The following is a 14264-nucleotide window of genomic DNA, read 5'->3' as shown; positions in this document are numbered from 1 at the left end:
GAGTGGGTCTGATTTGGGAGAGAGTGGGTGGGGAGGATGGGGAGCTGTGTTCAATGGGGCGCAGAGGTGGGACCCCACCCTAGTACGGTGCTGTGCCTGCGAAGGGGGCGTGCAGCATTCTGACTGCCGGACCAAGAAGAAGGGAGGAGAAGGGCACTGCATGCATCCGGTCGACCCCACATGCCACGCCACAAGATGGCATGCACACCAAGCAATCCCCCCCCCTGCAGATGCGGGGCGGCGGGAGGAGTACCTGGTGCGTCTGATGGGTCCCCCCAACGTGACCTGGCACCAGATCCTGGCCCAGGCCAAGCAGGACGTGGAGGTGCTGAAGCAGGGGGAGGTGATCCGCAACCTGCAGACCGTGCTCCAGACCAACGTGTCAGGTGTGTGTGGGGTGGGTGGGGGGAATGGGGGGGGTTTGAAGGCGTGTGTTTTGGGGTGGAGGGCAAGGGGCAAGGTGTGTTGGCAGGGAGGATGGAGTGTGTTGGGTGCAGTGTGCGGAAGCCCTGCACCTGTGATGGGACCCACGGTGCGATTGAGGGCCCCCGGCAAGCGGACCTGCAGCTGTGCTTGTCTCGAGTTGGTCACCATCGATTCAACATTCACACATTCGTTTACACCCCCCCCCAACACCCCCCCTACACCCCCCACACACACATTATTGCCCGCAGTGTGCTCCTCGCTGGGCCCCTCGTTCACGCCCCAGCTCAACATCATCTACCTCGACATGCTGGCGGTGTACAAGTGCGTGTGCATGGGGGAAGGAAGGAGCCGTGTGAGGAGGCGTACTGGTCCCTGGGCGCGTCCGGCCCGGTGCAGGGCTGATGAGCGTACCTCGCCCTGGGGGGTGCCCTGGTGCCCCATGGGTATCCCCAGCTCCAGCCCCGAGCTCCTCCCTCTCCTGACCCTCCTCCCCCCCCTCCCCGCACACACCCACCCACTCAGGATGTACTCGGAGCTGATCAGCGTGGCCATCAGCACGGGCGGCCCCTATGCGGCCAAGACCAGCACGGTGAAGCTGATGCGCAGCGTGAAGAAGGTCACGCTGCGCTTGATCGAGGCCTTTGTGGAGCGGGCCGAGGACCTTGCGGGCCTGGCCAGCCAGCACGTCCCCGCCCTGATGGACCCGGTGCTGGGCGACTACGCGCGCAACACGCCCGACGCCAGGTGGGTCTTGGCCGGGGAGTTCGGTGGGTTGGCGGGTACCCGGGGAGGGGAGTGTGGGGCCAGGGTGGGAGTGGGGGCCATGGGTTGCCGAGGGCGGCAAGGCTGTGGTGGGGCGGGCGTGCAGGGGTGGGGGCATGGGCATGTGCGAGTGTGGAGGGACGGGCAAGGGGCTCCAGAGCATCTGAGCCGTGCCTGCCGAGCACCCCCCCTCCGCCCCTGCCCTGCCCCCCGCACCGTGGTTTCCAGCCTCCTCGACCCTCATGGCGGTGCCCGGGGCCGCCCACCCATGCCCCGGCTCCCCAACCCCGACCTCACCCCCCTTCACCTGCCTGCCAGGGACGCGGAGGTGCTGTCCCTCTTCGCCATGCTCATCAACCGCCTCAAGGACGGGATGCGGCTGGAGGTGCCTCGCATCTTCGAGGCCGTGTTTGAGCCCACGCTGCAGATGATCACCAAGAACTTTGAGGTGGGGGGGGTGCTGGAATGGGGGGCAAGGGGGGTGGGGAGGGCGTGCAGGAGCAGGTGGGCACTCAGGCCGGGCAGCACACCACGCGACCCACGTCGACAGTCCGGTGGTCCATCTGTGGGAGGGTGAGGCCAGACTCGACCAGTCAGCCAAGGCCCGCGCCTCTGCACGTACCCGCCGGGAGCAATTCCTCCATGGCCGCCCACCCATCCACCACAGGATTATCCGGAGCACCGCCTCCAGTTCTTCGGCCTGCTTCGAGCCATCACCAACCACTGCTTCTCCACCCTCTTCACCATGACGCCGGAGCAGGTGCCTGGGTGTTGGCAGGGGGTGGGCCAAGGGTCTGGCCTGGGGGGCAAGGCTGCACCGTCAGGGCCGCCGGGTGTGGGCGGGCAAACAGGCCCGTCTCGCGACCCCCCGCCACACCACCCATCCACCACTCCACCGTGCGCAGCTCAAGCTGGTCATCGACTCCATCGTCTGGGCGTTCCGACACACAGAACGCAACATCGCAGACACAGGTGGGGGCATGGCGGGGTTGTGGTTGCCTCCGCATCTCAACAAGGTAGCGGACGGCATGTAGACGTGACAAGTGCCGCCTCCAGGGGCTCCCGTGACCTCCCGTCGGGCAGCTGCTTGACTTCACGTGCGCCCTGTGCTCCTGGTCTCTGGGCAAAACCATCGTCACCCGACTCCCCATCCCATCTGCCCCCCCGGCCACCCTCCGCCACGCCCGCAGGCCTCAACCTGCTCCAGGAAATGCTGGCCATGTTTGCGCAGTCCAACTTTGCCACGCAGTTCTACCAGTCCTACTACCTCCAGCTGCTGCGGGAGATCTTTGCGGTCATGACAGGTGGGCTGGCGGAGGGTGGGTGACCGGTCTCGGCTGCTTTGCAGCTGGCACCTGCACCGCGGCCGTTCAGTCTTTGGTGATCCCCATCTCGAGGCCACACGAGGGAAACGTGGACAGCGGAACGCATTGACATTCCGTCTCATCGGAACCCCCCCCCCCCTCGACTCTTGCTCACAGATACGTTCCACAAGCCGGGGTTCAAGCTGCAGGCCAGGATCCTGCACCACCTGTTCTGTATCGTCGGGGTGAGTCCAGGCGCGGCGGGTGGCAGCGAGGGAGTGCACGACTTCTTGAGAATCTGGGTGTGCTGTGTTTGGGAGCGTGTGCTGTCTCATGAGGCATGCCTGCTTCCCACCAGAGCAGGAGCGCTGCCTGATCACTCGGGCAACTGCAGGTTGTCACAACTCATGATCCGCTGGCCCCACCCACCCCGCCCCTCACTCACCTCCTGAACGTCAGACCGAGGTCATCAAGGGCCCGCTCTGGGATGCCAGCCAGCCGGGGAACTTCTCGTCCAACCCCGAGTTTGTGCAGCATTACGTAACAAACCTGCTGTCCACATCCTTCCCCAACTTGCGGGCGACACAAGTACAGGTGGGGCCCACATGAGGTTTGGTCTTGCAGAGGCATACTGGAAAGCTGGGCAGTCGAGAGCTCGCACAGCGACGAAGCGCGGGTGCCTGGCGAACCACCTGTCACACAGCAGGGGGGGTCCCCCCGTGCCATGGGGGATTGGGCCTTCCCAAAGATGCACACCGCTGCTGCAGCCCTGGTACTTTTTGCGACCAACTCCTCATTCCCCTTTCCACCCTTCACCATCTACAGGCCACCGTGCTGGGCATGATGGAGCTGAAGGAGTTCACAACCTTCAAGCAGCACCTGCGGGACTTCCTGGTGCAGGCCAACCAGTTTGCGGATCAGAACAACGCGGATCTGTATGCGGACGAGGTCGCCGCGGCGGTGAGGCGGATGGTGTTCCTTTGTATGGAGGGATCAGGATGGATAGAGGGGGAGCATCTCGCACAGCCCTCGCTTGAACTCACCCAACAAGAAACACACGCACAATTACCCTGTCTCCTCGCAGAGGGAGGCGGAGCAGAAGAAGATGGCCGCCATCCCCGGCATGGTGAACCCGCACAAGCTGGAAGAACCCACCATCGATGCCTTGTGAAGTCGACTGCCCTGCCTGTCACACCTATAATGCATGAGGACATCCGGCGATGGGGGTGGCAGCAAGGCCTTTGCCAAGGCAATGCATGGGGAAAGGAAGGAGTTTTGAATGGGCAATTAGGAAAAGAGATTCCGCGCTCGGTCATCACTCCAGCAGCTGTCCAACTCGTCGTCACTCAGTGAGGCTTGAGCAAGGTGCACGCGCATCGAGAAAGGTATGAAAAGCAGCTTGGGTGAAAAGTATGGCATGGGTCGCAGCCGTGCTGCTGCTGTCGTCAGCCGGAGCCGGTGCTCTGTGGGAGCGTGGTCCCACCACGCAGCCACTCCACGATCTGGGAGGCGGCGGGTCTGAGGGCGGGGGAGGGCTGTGTGCACTGCTGGAAGATGTGGCGTGCCATGGCTGGAGCCCCCTCATCCATCTGCATGATGCTCCTCGCGCTCGTGTCCGTGTCCTGCAGGCCCTGTGGTCCAGGGTGTGTCTTGTTGAGAACAAAGAGGCCTGAGAATTGAGTGCCATCATGCCGTCCAGCATGTGTCCAGGGATGGCGAGTACAGAAGACTCTTGGCAGTGAATCCCAGTCTTGCCCTGCAGGCCCCCAGCCCTCACCTGCTGCATCCACCCCTGGGTCAGGGACAGCGGCTGGTACTGTGTGATGTCCCGCCCCGTCACGATCTCCCAGATGAGGATGCCGTAGCTCCAAATGTCGCTCTGAGAGGTGTTGGGGAGCTAGAGACCATCGGAAACAAATGCAGCGCACCTGTGTCAACTCAGGGTCCAGTGCAAGCGCATCCCTCGGCTCCAAAGCCTGATGACAGGATGCGACCCAGCCCCACCCCATCCCCCTGGGCATTCCAGGCGCGCTTGCCTTGACACTGGCCCTCTGCCGGCAGAGGACCTCTGGCGCAGACCAGAGCGGCGTCATGATGACTTGGGCGGTGGCAAGGTCGCTCACCATGGGTCGCGACATGCCCACGTCGGCTATCTTAGCCACGCCCTCCCCTGCGGATCATGGGGTGGCAGAGTGGGAATTGGATGGGACTGGATTGAGATGGGCCTTGCATTGGCGGCAATAGGGAGACCATGTTGAACTAACTCAGCAAGCAAATGGTCCATCCAGAGCAAACTCCTGCCACTCAGGCCACACACCGGTGAGCAGGATGTTAGGACTCTTCAGGTCGCGGTGCAGGATTGGGGGCCGGCGGGTGTGCAGGAAGTTCAGGCCCAGAGCGACGTCCAGCGCAATCTTCCGGCCAATGTTGTTCCAGGCCAGAAGCTCCGGGTGTCGCCGTAAGGCAGTGTACAGGTCCCCACCTGCTCATTGGGGAGGAATTGTGCATGCATAAGGGGTAGGTGATAGATTGTGCACAGGGTGTCGAGCTTGCCGCCGTGCCAGCTACCTTGCGCTCCCCCTTACACCCTGGCAAACCCACCCGCCATGAGCTCGGTGACGAAAAACAGGTGCTCTGGGTGCAGACTCGCCCCATAAAACTGCGTGGATATGGGGAGAAGGTACTGTGGCACGCAGTGTGTAGCCAAGAAGGCAAAAGCCATGCAGGGTCTGCTTCTGCCCCTTGCACCGTTATCTCAGCCGCCGACCAGCCGCCCACTCCCAGCAGACCTGCACGATGTTGCGGTGGCAGAGCAGGCGAAGGCAGTTGACCTCGTAGTGGAAGGTGCGGAGCTGGGCCGCCGTCGGCCGCTCTGCGCGGATCTTCTTGACCGCCACTTCGTCCACCCCGTGCTGTCGGCCCTGTTGGTGTGTATGGAAGCGCCTCGTCGCGTGTCCCTGTGAGTGACGTACTCGTCAGGCTGCAAGGTCTGCAGTCACGGCTACACAAGACACTCAGTTTCGCACTCCTATCTCTCCCTCAACATCAATGCCCAACACCCATCCTCGGACCTCACCTTGTAGACAATCCCAAAGCCACCCTCACCAAGCTTGAAGGGTCGACCCCATTTGTCCTGTTGGAGGAGAAGAGGGGTGCTAAGGATGGGGCTCCCCGATGGGGAGGCTCTGCTGACACTTTGCTCTGACAAAAGGCCCAGTCACCTTGCACAGGACCACATCAGAGTCGTCCAGCATCCAGTCGTCCTCGCCGGCCGAGGCAGGCTGTTTGCCTGGAGGGGGTTGACTGGGAGCGCTGGCTCACTACCCAACATAGTTGGTCAAAGGTGCAGAACATGCAACCGGCTCCGCCATCCCAACCACACGATCACGCACCTTGAGAAGGGTTGGAACTGGTCGACCCATCCCCTGGCAGGTCGGGGATGATGTCCTCGTCCACCATCCCCCTCGTCATCAGGGCGGCCTGCATGGCATCAGGTCTGCAGCCCGAGCCCTCCCTCCAAAAGAGGGGCCAGGCAGTATCGTCGGTCACCGCGTCGCCTTCAGCGCCACCCGGCCCCATGCGTGTCTCGCTTCGCGGCACGACTCCATGACTCTCCAGGCCCCTCGCCTGGGCCCCCGGCCCACCAGGGGTCCCATGGCCGTCAGCAGCACCAGATAGGGTGGAGGCATCGGAGGCCTGCCGCGCCTGCTCAAAGGGGGAGACCGCGGCGGCCGCAGACGGCCTCTCCCTCCCTTCACCGGCAGCCCCCGCCCGCCCCTCGGCCAGCGCATGCAGAGTGGCCGCCGCCAGCTTGGCGTGGCGGCTGGCCCCGCTCCGCGCCAACCCCTCCAGGCACTCCAGGGCACCCGGTAACGCGAGCACCGCCTCGGCCGCACGGCGCTGCGTTTTGCACAGCGTGCACAGCGCGCACAGCACGGCGGAGAGCAGCGGGTGCTGCGCCGCGCCCGCGCCGCCGGCCAGCTCTAGCGCCAGATCTACCAGCGGGCCCAGCGCCCCCCCCCGCAGCAGTGCCTCTGGCTGAGTCAGCGCCAGGGTGCACGCCGCGTCGGCGGCCCGCATTCGGCTCCGGTCGCTGGGACTGCGCAGGCCGGCGACCGCACGCGCCACGTCCCTGCCGGGCGCCGGCTCAACCGGGAGGGGGGTGACGGGGCCCTTGGCGGGGGGAGGTGCCTGGAAAATACGCGCATTACTCGTGGATTTGGCTAGCTGGGCGGCGTATGGTGCATCGGTAAAACCAGCAGCTCGGACATCCTCAGTGACTTTGGCAGGGGTCTCCACCACTTCGCTCGCCCGTGTCGGCCCCCGGGTCTGGGTCGACTCCCACGACCCCGGGTCGGGGGCCTGGAACGCCACGATGGCGCGGGAGGTGTCGGCCGAGCCGTCGGGCACGCGCGAGGCATTCTGCAGCAGGCCCAGTGTGACACTGGCCTGCATGCGCAGCTCCGGGGCGGGGCTGGTGGCGGCGAGGAGGGTCAGCGCCTCCTCCACCCCCCCCTCCACCAGCGCGGCGGCTGCCTCCTGCGACCTGCACGGGGTGTGTACTTTTTTTTTCGGGGGGGGGAGGGATGAGGAGGGAAGGGGGAGCGAGGGAGTCGGACTGTCATGAGATTGAGAAGGCCAAAGGAGGCAAACTTAAGAGCGGTGACAGCGACTGTCGCCCCAGGATACTGCTCTCTAGGAACATGACTGCCAGCTCAGGCACTGACTTCAGCAACCGCAAGAGCATATGGACACCAAACATCATGATGCATTCCAGCACACCATTTCTACCCCAAATGCCCAGCCTCAGCAGACACCCGGGCCCCCACTCATGACTCACGGGCTGAGGCACTGCAGGATCCAGAGCACCTCGGCCTGGGTGTCGAGGTGCCCAACGCGGAGGAGGGCGAGGAGGGCCGGCGCCGCCACCCCCGCCACGCTCAGCTCCCGCCAGGTGGCGCCCGGCTGCAGCGCGCTGGCGGCGCGGATGATGTGCAAGCTGCGCCGCGCGATGCCCGGGTCCCCCGCCCGCAGGCCCTGGGCGACGACCCTCAGGCCGTCGCAGGCGACCAGGGCGTTCACCGCCGCCACGGTCTCGGTCGCGGGAGGGGCCAGCATCTTGCTCAGTGCGCGAAGCACGCCACGGGCCACCCCCGGGCTGACCGTGTCGGACAGGGCGGCGGTGAGCGCGGAGGCCACCTGGCTACCGGCCAGGAGGCCGTCGACGGGTGGGGAGGCGCCGGGGAGGGAGGAAAGGAGGTACGCGGCGTGGAGCTGTGTGTGCTGGCGGTGGCTGGCGAGCAGGGCCAGGAGGGAGGACAGGTGCTCCATGGCAATGCTGGCAGCCAGCGCCCTGTCCTCCGAGGCCAGGGGGTAGAGGGACTCCGCGGCCTGGGTGGCCACGATGGTGTCCCGGCTGTCCAGACGGCGCAGCATCTCCTCCCGTGGCAGGGAGAGGGGCGGGGGGGCCGGCAGGCCCACGAGGCCTGTGCATGGGGTGGGGGGCCGGCAGGGTCAGACGGTGTCGTGACCTTTTAGGATGACGACATCAGATGCCCCATGGGCGGCTCACCACGAGGGCCGAGTGGGGCGATGACCTTGGTTGGCTTGGTCCTGCCGCTCCGAATCCGTCTCCACAGGTTCATGGCGACGACGGAGAAAGGACCGGAAACTGGAAGCCCTCACCGGGGTGCTACACAACCCTTGTAAGGCTCTGGATGAACATTATATCGCTTATCGTGGATGCCTTATCGGTGCTGGCCCAGCTCACCTTCTTTCCGCCCATTTTGCAACCCCATGTGCGGGATCCTCGGCGGGCGGTTCTTTCCTTTCGTACACCGGAAGTCTGAAACTAGGCACCCCGGCACAATATCGTCGGAACATCAACCCTCTAGATGCTCTACGTCGCTGTGCAGACCCAATTCCGATCTTAATAAAGTAATTTGATCGCTTTTACATCCTGCACGTCCCCGAGAGGAACGTCCCCCTGGTGGGTGAAGTACCATGCGGGAGCACCCACGGGGAGTGCACATGACGTACGACACCAGCCATGGGGCGGGTTGTGCTGCGGGACGTCCGGCACTGTGCTCGACAGATTTCGCTGGGGTTTCCATCGTCCCATATGCCTTCGCTGGCGCGGCCGCGGGCCCGACCGGCGGATTCTAAAATTTGAACTCCGCATGTGCACCCTTATCCCGGAGCTGCCGGAAGGTGACGCTGTTGCCTGGAAGTAGTGCCTTTCCGCCACACACGCATAACCTCCACCCTAGAGCTGCCCACTGGCGCATGACAGAAACTCAACCTATGGCGTACACAATTTGCAGTCGATCTTGGAAGCGCAGAAATACCTGGCGGGTGGGGCTGAGCTGGCATGCCCACCTCGGGACACGTTCTCAGGCACGCCCACCTCCCACCTCACATATCGCTGCGCAGCCACTCGATGACCTGGGTGGCGCTGGGCCGCAGGGCGGGGGACAGGTGGGTGCACTGCTGGAAGATGTGGCGCGCCATGGCCGGCGCATCCTCGCCCAGTGTGAGCTCGGTCCCGGCCTCGTTCCCCGCCTCCGACGGCTGGACCGCCCGCTTGCCCTGTGCACAGCATCGTAGGGGGTACGTGGGTGTCACTTGTAATGCACGGAAAGCGCCACGGCGCAGGCTGCCGACGACGGGATGTGAGGATAGAGCAGCACAGCCCAGGAGCCGCCGGCATGTCGTGCCGAACAAGGAAGAACACATGTGGCACCTGTGATCCCCCAGGTCAGCAAAGCTCTGTCTCCCTCCCCACGCACCGACTGCTCCGACACCCGGGTCAGGGCCAGAGGCTGGAACTTAGTGATGTCCTGCCCCGTCACGATCTCCCAGACCAGCACGCCGTAGCTCCACATGTCCGCCTGTGATGGAGTGATTGATGGGTGAGGGGTAACTATCGCTGGGCATGTAGGCAGGGGAGTTAGCTGGTTGACCACAACCTCCTTGATGCCATGTGGTGGAAGCCTGGCGGCATGCCAAGCATTGCTTTAGACTCCACCCAACAGAACAGGAGGCCCCCAGGCGCAGTGCACCTTTGCGCTGACGCGTTCCCGCCGCAAGACCTCTGGCGCCGACCAGAGTGGGGTCATGATGGGCTGCGCCGTGGCAAGGTCGCTGACCATTCGCCGAGACATGCCCACATCTGCGATCTTGGCCACACCCTCGCCTGCCGGGTGTGGGGGTGGAGGTGGTGAGGTCAGTGGGGCATGGCGGTGACATTGCCGTCCCCTGGCTGCAATGTCAAGGTTCAAAGGCAAAATACTCGAAGATGCTTGTCAACAAACTCCCAGCCCAACCTGTGAGTAAGATGTTGGGGCTCTTCAGGTCCCGGTGCAGGACGGGAGGCCGGCGGGACTGGAGGTAGTGGAGGCCCAGCGCGACGTCCAGCGCGACCTTCCGGCCCAGTTTGTCCCAGGCCAAGAGCTCGGGGTGGCGGCGCAGGGCGCCATACAAGTCCCCGCCTGGTGATTGGAATGGGGCGAGGCTTCGGGTACGGAAACTGTGCCTATGGCCCCAGGGAGGGCAAGGATTGCACAGAAAGACCCAGCCCGCAAGGGTTTTCCCTTCTCTGCTGAAAAATGGAGTACTGGGAGATCCCTCCATTCCCACCAATCATGCCCACCTGTCATCATTTCTGTCACAAGGAAGAAAGCTTCCGGGAGCATGCTTGCACCATAGAACTGAGGCGGGGACAGCAGGTGTGAGGCACAGTCAGCGCCACGGCTCGCGACTCCCGTCAGCAAACACACCGATCTGGGGAGGCAGAGAAAGCCCCTTTCCATCGAGAGCTTAGCATGTAACCACCAATGCACGACTCCCAGCCCACCTGCACAATATTGCGATGGTTGAGGCGGCGCAGGCAGTTGATCTCGTCCCTGAAGACCTTGATCTGGGCAGGGGAGGGCTGCTCAGCGCGAATACGCTTCACCGCCACCTCGTCGACGCCGTGCGCCAGACCCTGCGGTGCATTGAGGGTGGGGTGCTGGAAGGGATGCGCAACTTGATGGACTCCCCCAGCCCAAACACGCATGACATGCCATCCGTCGGGATCCCTCACAACCTGGACTGAACGGACACAAGACGGGGCATGCTGCGCTGCGACCCGCTGACAACAAGCGCATCGCACGTGATCACCTTGTACACTATGCCAAACCCGCCCTCGCCCAGTTTAATGGGCCTGCCACGGCCATCCTGTGGATCAGGGTTGGAGCAGCATTTTTGCAGGGTGACGAGGCATCGACCATGGCCGACAGAACGAAGCGGGCCGCTTGCATGCCAGGTGCATGGACCGAGGTCCCGCACTGAAGCCCCTTCTCATCCCTCACCCGGCACAGCTCGATGTCTGCATCAGCCACCAGCCAGTCCTGGTGGTCTGCAAAGAAGTCCTCGACATCTGTGCGTGTTTGGTGGGCGTGGAGGGCTTGTGAAGAATAAAATCCAGGGTGACCGGCCACAGCGCATCCTGATAGAAACCACACCCGCGGCCCCTGTTCAAGCGGCCACCCCCCTCACAATCTGTGTCACTGCTTTTGTGGCTTCAGTGGCGTCACAGACCGCCATGCAGCCCCGTGCAGCAGGCATTCTTGGCCTCACACAGTGTGTATCCCCAACACAATGACAAGCCCCCCCCTCCCCCCAACACACACCCCTACCCCTGGAGGTGTCGGGCCCCAGCGCGTCCGGCCCCTCCATCGCCGAGCGGTCGCTCTCGCTGTGCACCCCCTCCGCGATGGCAAAGATGGGGTGTCGGGTCGCGAGAAAGCGCGGCGCGTGCGCCTCCCAGGGGCCCCTGTCGGCCGCGGCGCTGTCCGCGGAGGTGGCCGCGGAGGCCGAGCCCTGGTCGGCCGGGACCACGCCAGACGGGCTGGGCGTGGAGTCCGGGACGCCCAGCGCGGCGGCGGCGTGCTTGCCCCGGTGGGCGCGGAAGGGGTCCGGGGTGGGCGCCTCGTCCCCGCCCTCCGCCGCACCGCTCCCCTCGTCCGCAGGCCACACCACCCGGCCCGGCGAGGGGGGCCCGCCCGCGCCAAAGGCCAGCCGGCCCTCCCCGCGGACGACGGCGCTGGGCAGAGACCGCAGGAGCTGCTGCGCGAGCTCGGCGTGCTCGCGCGCGCCGCGCTCGACCAGTGCGCCCGCTGCGCCCGGCGCGCCCGGCGACGCGGCGACGCGCGCGGCCACCGCCGCGTCGCCGCGGCACAGCGTGCACAGCGCGCGCAGCGCCGCGGTGAGCACGGCGTGCTGCAGCGCGCCGGCCTCCAGCAGGGGGCCCTCGTTGGCCGCCTCCAGCAGCACCGCAAGCAGCGGCGCCAGCGCCCCGGCGCGCAGGAGCGCGCCAGGGTCGCGTGCGGCCAGCTCGGCGGCGTCCTCGGCGCCCAGCAGCCGGCGGCGCTGGCTGGGGCCCCGCAGCTCGCTGGCGCAGCGGCGCGCGGGGTCGGGCGGGGCCGGGGTGGTGTCTGTACTTTGTGAGGGGGCGGAGGAGGGCCGGGGGGAGGGCGGCGCCGGCAGCTGCAGCGGCCCCGGGGAGAGAGGCAGCGCCGGCGACCCCGGGCCTGCAGCAGACTCCGCCCCCGCGCCCGCGCCGGACGCAGGACTGGGCCCCTCGCTCCCCGCTGCCGCCCCGGGGGCCTGCCGGATCTCTGCCGCGCGGTGCATGCCTGGAAGCAGGGCGCTGTCGTAGAGCCCGCTCTGCGCCGCCGTGGTCCCCCCCGCCGACATGACTAGGGCCTGGGGCTGGAGGGCCTGCAGCGTGGCGTTGGCCTGCATGCGCAGCTCCTGCGCGGTCCAGGGTGGGTTGGGTTGGGGAGGCGTCTCATCTCGCGGAACAGGGAGGAGGGGGTTGTGGACCACAAAGGAGGCGAGGCTGGTGGTGGTGGTGGTTTGCCCATGGGGCTTGAGGCATCGGCAGCCCCTGACACCCTGTCACGGCCCCACGGGCCCCCCTCCCTCCCCCCCCGCCTCACCGCAACGCTGCTGGTGTCGGTGACAAAAGCCAGGCCTTCCAGCGCACCCTTGTCCAGCAGCGCGTGCCGCGCCTCCTCGACCCTTTGGAAGGAAGGGGAGGTGGGAGGGCGGGAATGGGGGTGCTGGTAGGGGGGGGGGGGCAGGACTGGAGCAGGCTTTGCTCCTGGAAGGAGGCTGGAGCCGGTCGGTAAAGGAGTGCACTTGACAGGGCAACTGCCAGGCCCCACGGGGGAGAGGGCCTGCTGTGACCCAGGATTGGTGATCCACACAGGCATCGAATGATGGTGTCTCTGTGCAACGCAGCCCCTGGCGTTGTCAGCACAGCGCCCACCCTCTCGACGCAGGCCTTGATTCCCCAGCCAAAGAAACAAATGGGTGGTCGGCCCCGATTCCACAGGGATCCCCCCTTCCAGGCTCACTCTGCCAAGACCTGCATGGTCGTCATTGCCCCGGCCTGCACATCCATGACAGTGGAGCGCAGCAGGCCCAGCAGGGCGCCCACCGCCGCCTTCTGGCCCAGCAGGGCGTCCACCGCGGGGTCGGGGCGCAGGCGCGCAGCCACGGTGAGCAGGTCCAGGCAGCGCCGTACGATGCCGAGGTCCTGCGAGCCCAGGCGGCTCGCCAGCGTGGCCAGGCCCCGCGCCGCAACCAGCTGGTCCACGGTGTCCTCGGGCGAGGCGCTGGGGCCCGCCAGCTTGCTCAGCGCGCGCAGCATGCCGCGCGACACGCCCGTGGAGTGGGTGGCGGCCAGGCCCGACGCCAGCGTGGACGCCACCTGCCACGGGGGTTTTGGAGGAGGAGGAAGGGTTGGAATGGGGTGAGTGTGCACGGCTGGGAGATGTTTAAGATGCGTGGCCTAGCAAGTCTGGCAGACCGCGAGTCACAGGTTGGTGGGGCCAGGGGCTCCGGCAAGGCATGCCGGCTCCTTCCCACCCCGGTATGGTGGATGCATGTCGGACCCGACGCGCGCCCTCCCCACCGTCATCGTTGCAACAGTAGGCCGGGCTTCATGGCACCCGGGCCAATGCACTGGAGATGGGCAGGCCTGGCCTTCCCGCGGTCCCAACTCCCCCACGGCAACACAACCCACACCTTCAGGCGTGAGAGCTCCCGGTTGATGCTGGGGGAGGTGCCAGCCAGTGCTGAGATGAGGTAGGCGGAGAACATCTGCGTGGCGGCGCTGGAGGAGGACAGCAGCGCGCTCGCCCGGGGCAGGTGCTTGGCGCACACGGCACGGCACACCGCGCTGTCCTCCAGGGCTGCATTGTACAGCGCCTCCGCGGCGCGACCGGACGTCTTGGGATCGGAGGAGTCCAGGGCCTTGAGGAGGGAGGGAATGTCAGTGGGTAAGTCCTTCTTCGTCCCATTTTGGGGGAGGGAGCCCGGCCCTGTGGGTGTCCAGTGGGGTGGCGCGGGGTCAGTCCAACGGCACCCACGTCGGTCTTGATCTCGCGACAGCCGCCTGGGCCCCACCGCCATACCCTCTTGAGTCTTGAGGACACCATTGAAGGGCGATGGGTCCTTGTCCTTGGTCTTGATCTTGCCCACGAGCCGCTTCCAGACCCCCATGACCGTTCTGCAACCGGGGGAACCTGCAATGCCGATCGAGTGACGAGAGGCGGGATTACGGCTTGGGCATTGCAACGAGGACTTGTAATGATGTGGAGAATAAAAATTCTAGTACCCTTCGCCGTGTCATGATCAGCAGGGGCTGAAATAGAGTTCCCGCCCAATGCTTGGAAGTCCCGGTCGAGGGAGCGTGGCATTGCGCAATACAAATGCCGC

The 14264-nt window shown here is 65.5% G+C and overlaps 3 protein-coding genes across 3 annotated transcripts in view; 1 reads left to right on the top strand and 2 right to left on the bottom strand.

Moving 5' to 3' along the window:
* The window catches only part of F751_0241 (Exportin-1), a gene marked incomplete at both ends in the record, with an annotated part of 8359 nt that extends 4696 nt beyond the window's left edge, over positions 1-3663 (top strand). Inside the window, 11 exons of the mRNA XM_011398636.1 lie at positions 231-386; positions 675-747; positions 949-1170; positions 1507-1636; positions 1856-1948; positions 2094-2160; positions 2379-2492; positions 2670-2737; positions 2952-3086; positions 3318-3452; positions 3577-3663. Coding sequence (XP_011396938.1) covers positions 231-386; positions 675-747; positions 949-1170; positions 1507-1636; positions 1856-1948; positions 2094-2160; positions 2379-2492; positions 2670-2737; positions 2952-3086; positions 3318-3452; positions 3577-3663 — 1280 coding nt within the window. The remainder of the gene's footprint in view (positions 1-230; positions 387-674; positions 748-948; positions 1171-1506; positions 1637-1855; positions 1949-2093; positions 2161-2378; positions 2493-2669; positions 2738-2951; positions 3087-3317; positions 3453-3576) is intronic.
* A 274-nt stretch (positions 3664-3937) lies between these two features.
* On the bottom strand, positions 3938-8137 carry F751_0240 (Serine/threonine-protein kinase CTR1; the record flags this gene model as incomplete). The annotated part of the gene is made up of 11 exons (XM_011398635.1): positions 3938-4123; positions 4270-4371; positions 4616-4662; positions 4810-4974; positions 5094-5151; positions 5282-5413; positions 5569-5625; positions 5714-5781; positions 5885-7038; positions 7333-7978; positions 8065-8137. 11 exons carry the CDS (start codon positions 8135-8137, stop codon positions 3938-3940), a joined length of 2688 nt encoding a protein of 895 aa, XP_011396937.1.
* A 769-nt stretch (positions 8138-8906) lies between these two features.
* Positions 8907-14048, bottom strand: F751_0239 (putative serine/threonine-protein kinase; the record flags this gene model as incomplete). The annotated part of the gene is made up of 13 exons (XM_011398634.1): positions 8907-9080; positions 9281-9382; positions 9554-9687; positions 9818-9982; positions 10326-10479; positions 10656-10712; positions 10847-10914; positions 11174-11495; positions 11811-12290; positions 12479-12560; positions 12899-13254; positions 13572-13867; positions 13961-14048. The coding sequence occupies 13 exons, from the start codon at positions 14046-14048 to the stop codon at positions 8907-8909; spliced, it is 2478 nt and encodes an 825-aa protein (XP_011396936.1).
* Positions 14049-14264: the final 216 nt, after the last annotated feature.

This window comes from Auxenochlorella protothecoides (assembly GCF_000733215.1).
Source record: "Auxenochlorella protothecoides strain 0710 unplaced genomic scaffold scaffold1, whole genome shotgun sequence".
Lineage (NCBI taxonomy): Eukaryota > Viridiplantae > Chlorophyta > Trebouxiophyceae > Chlorellales > Chlorellaceae > Auxenochlorella > Auxenochlorella protothecoides.
The sequence above is the reverse complement of the archived record's forward strand: the minus strand, read 5'-3'. Positions and strand labels throughout refer to the sequence as shown.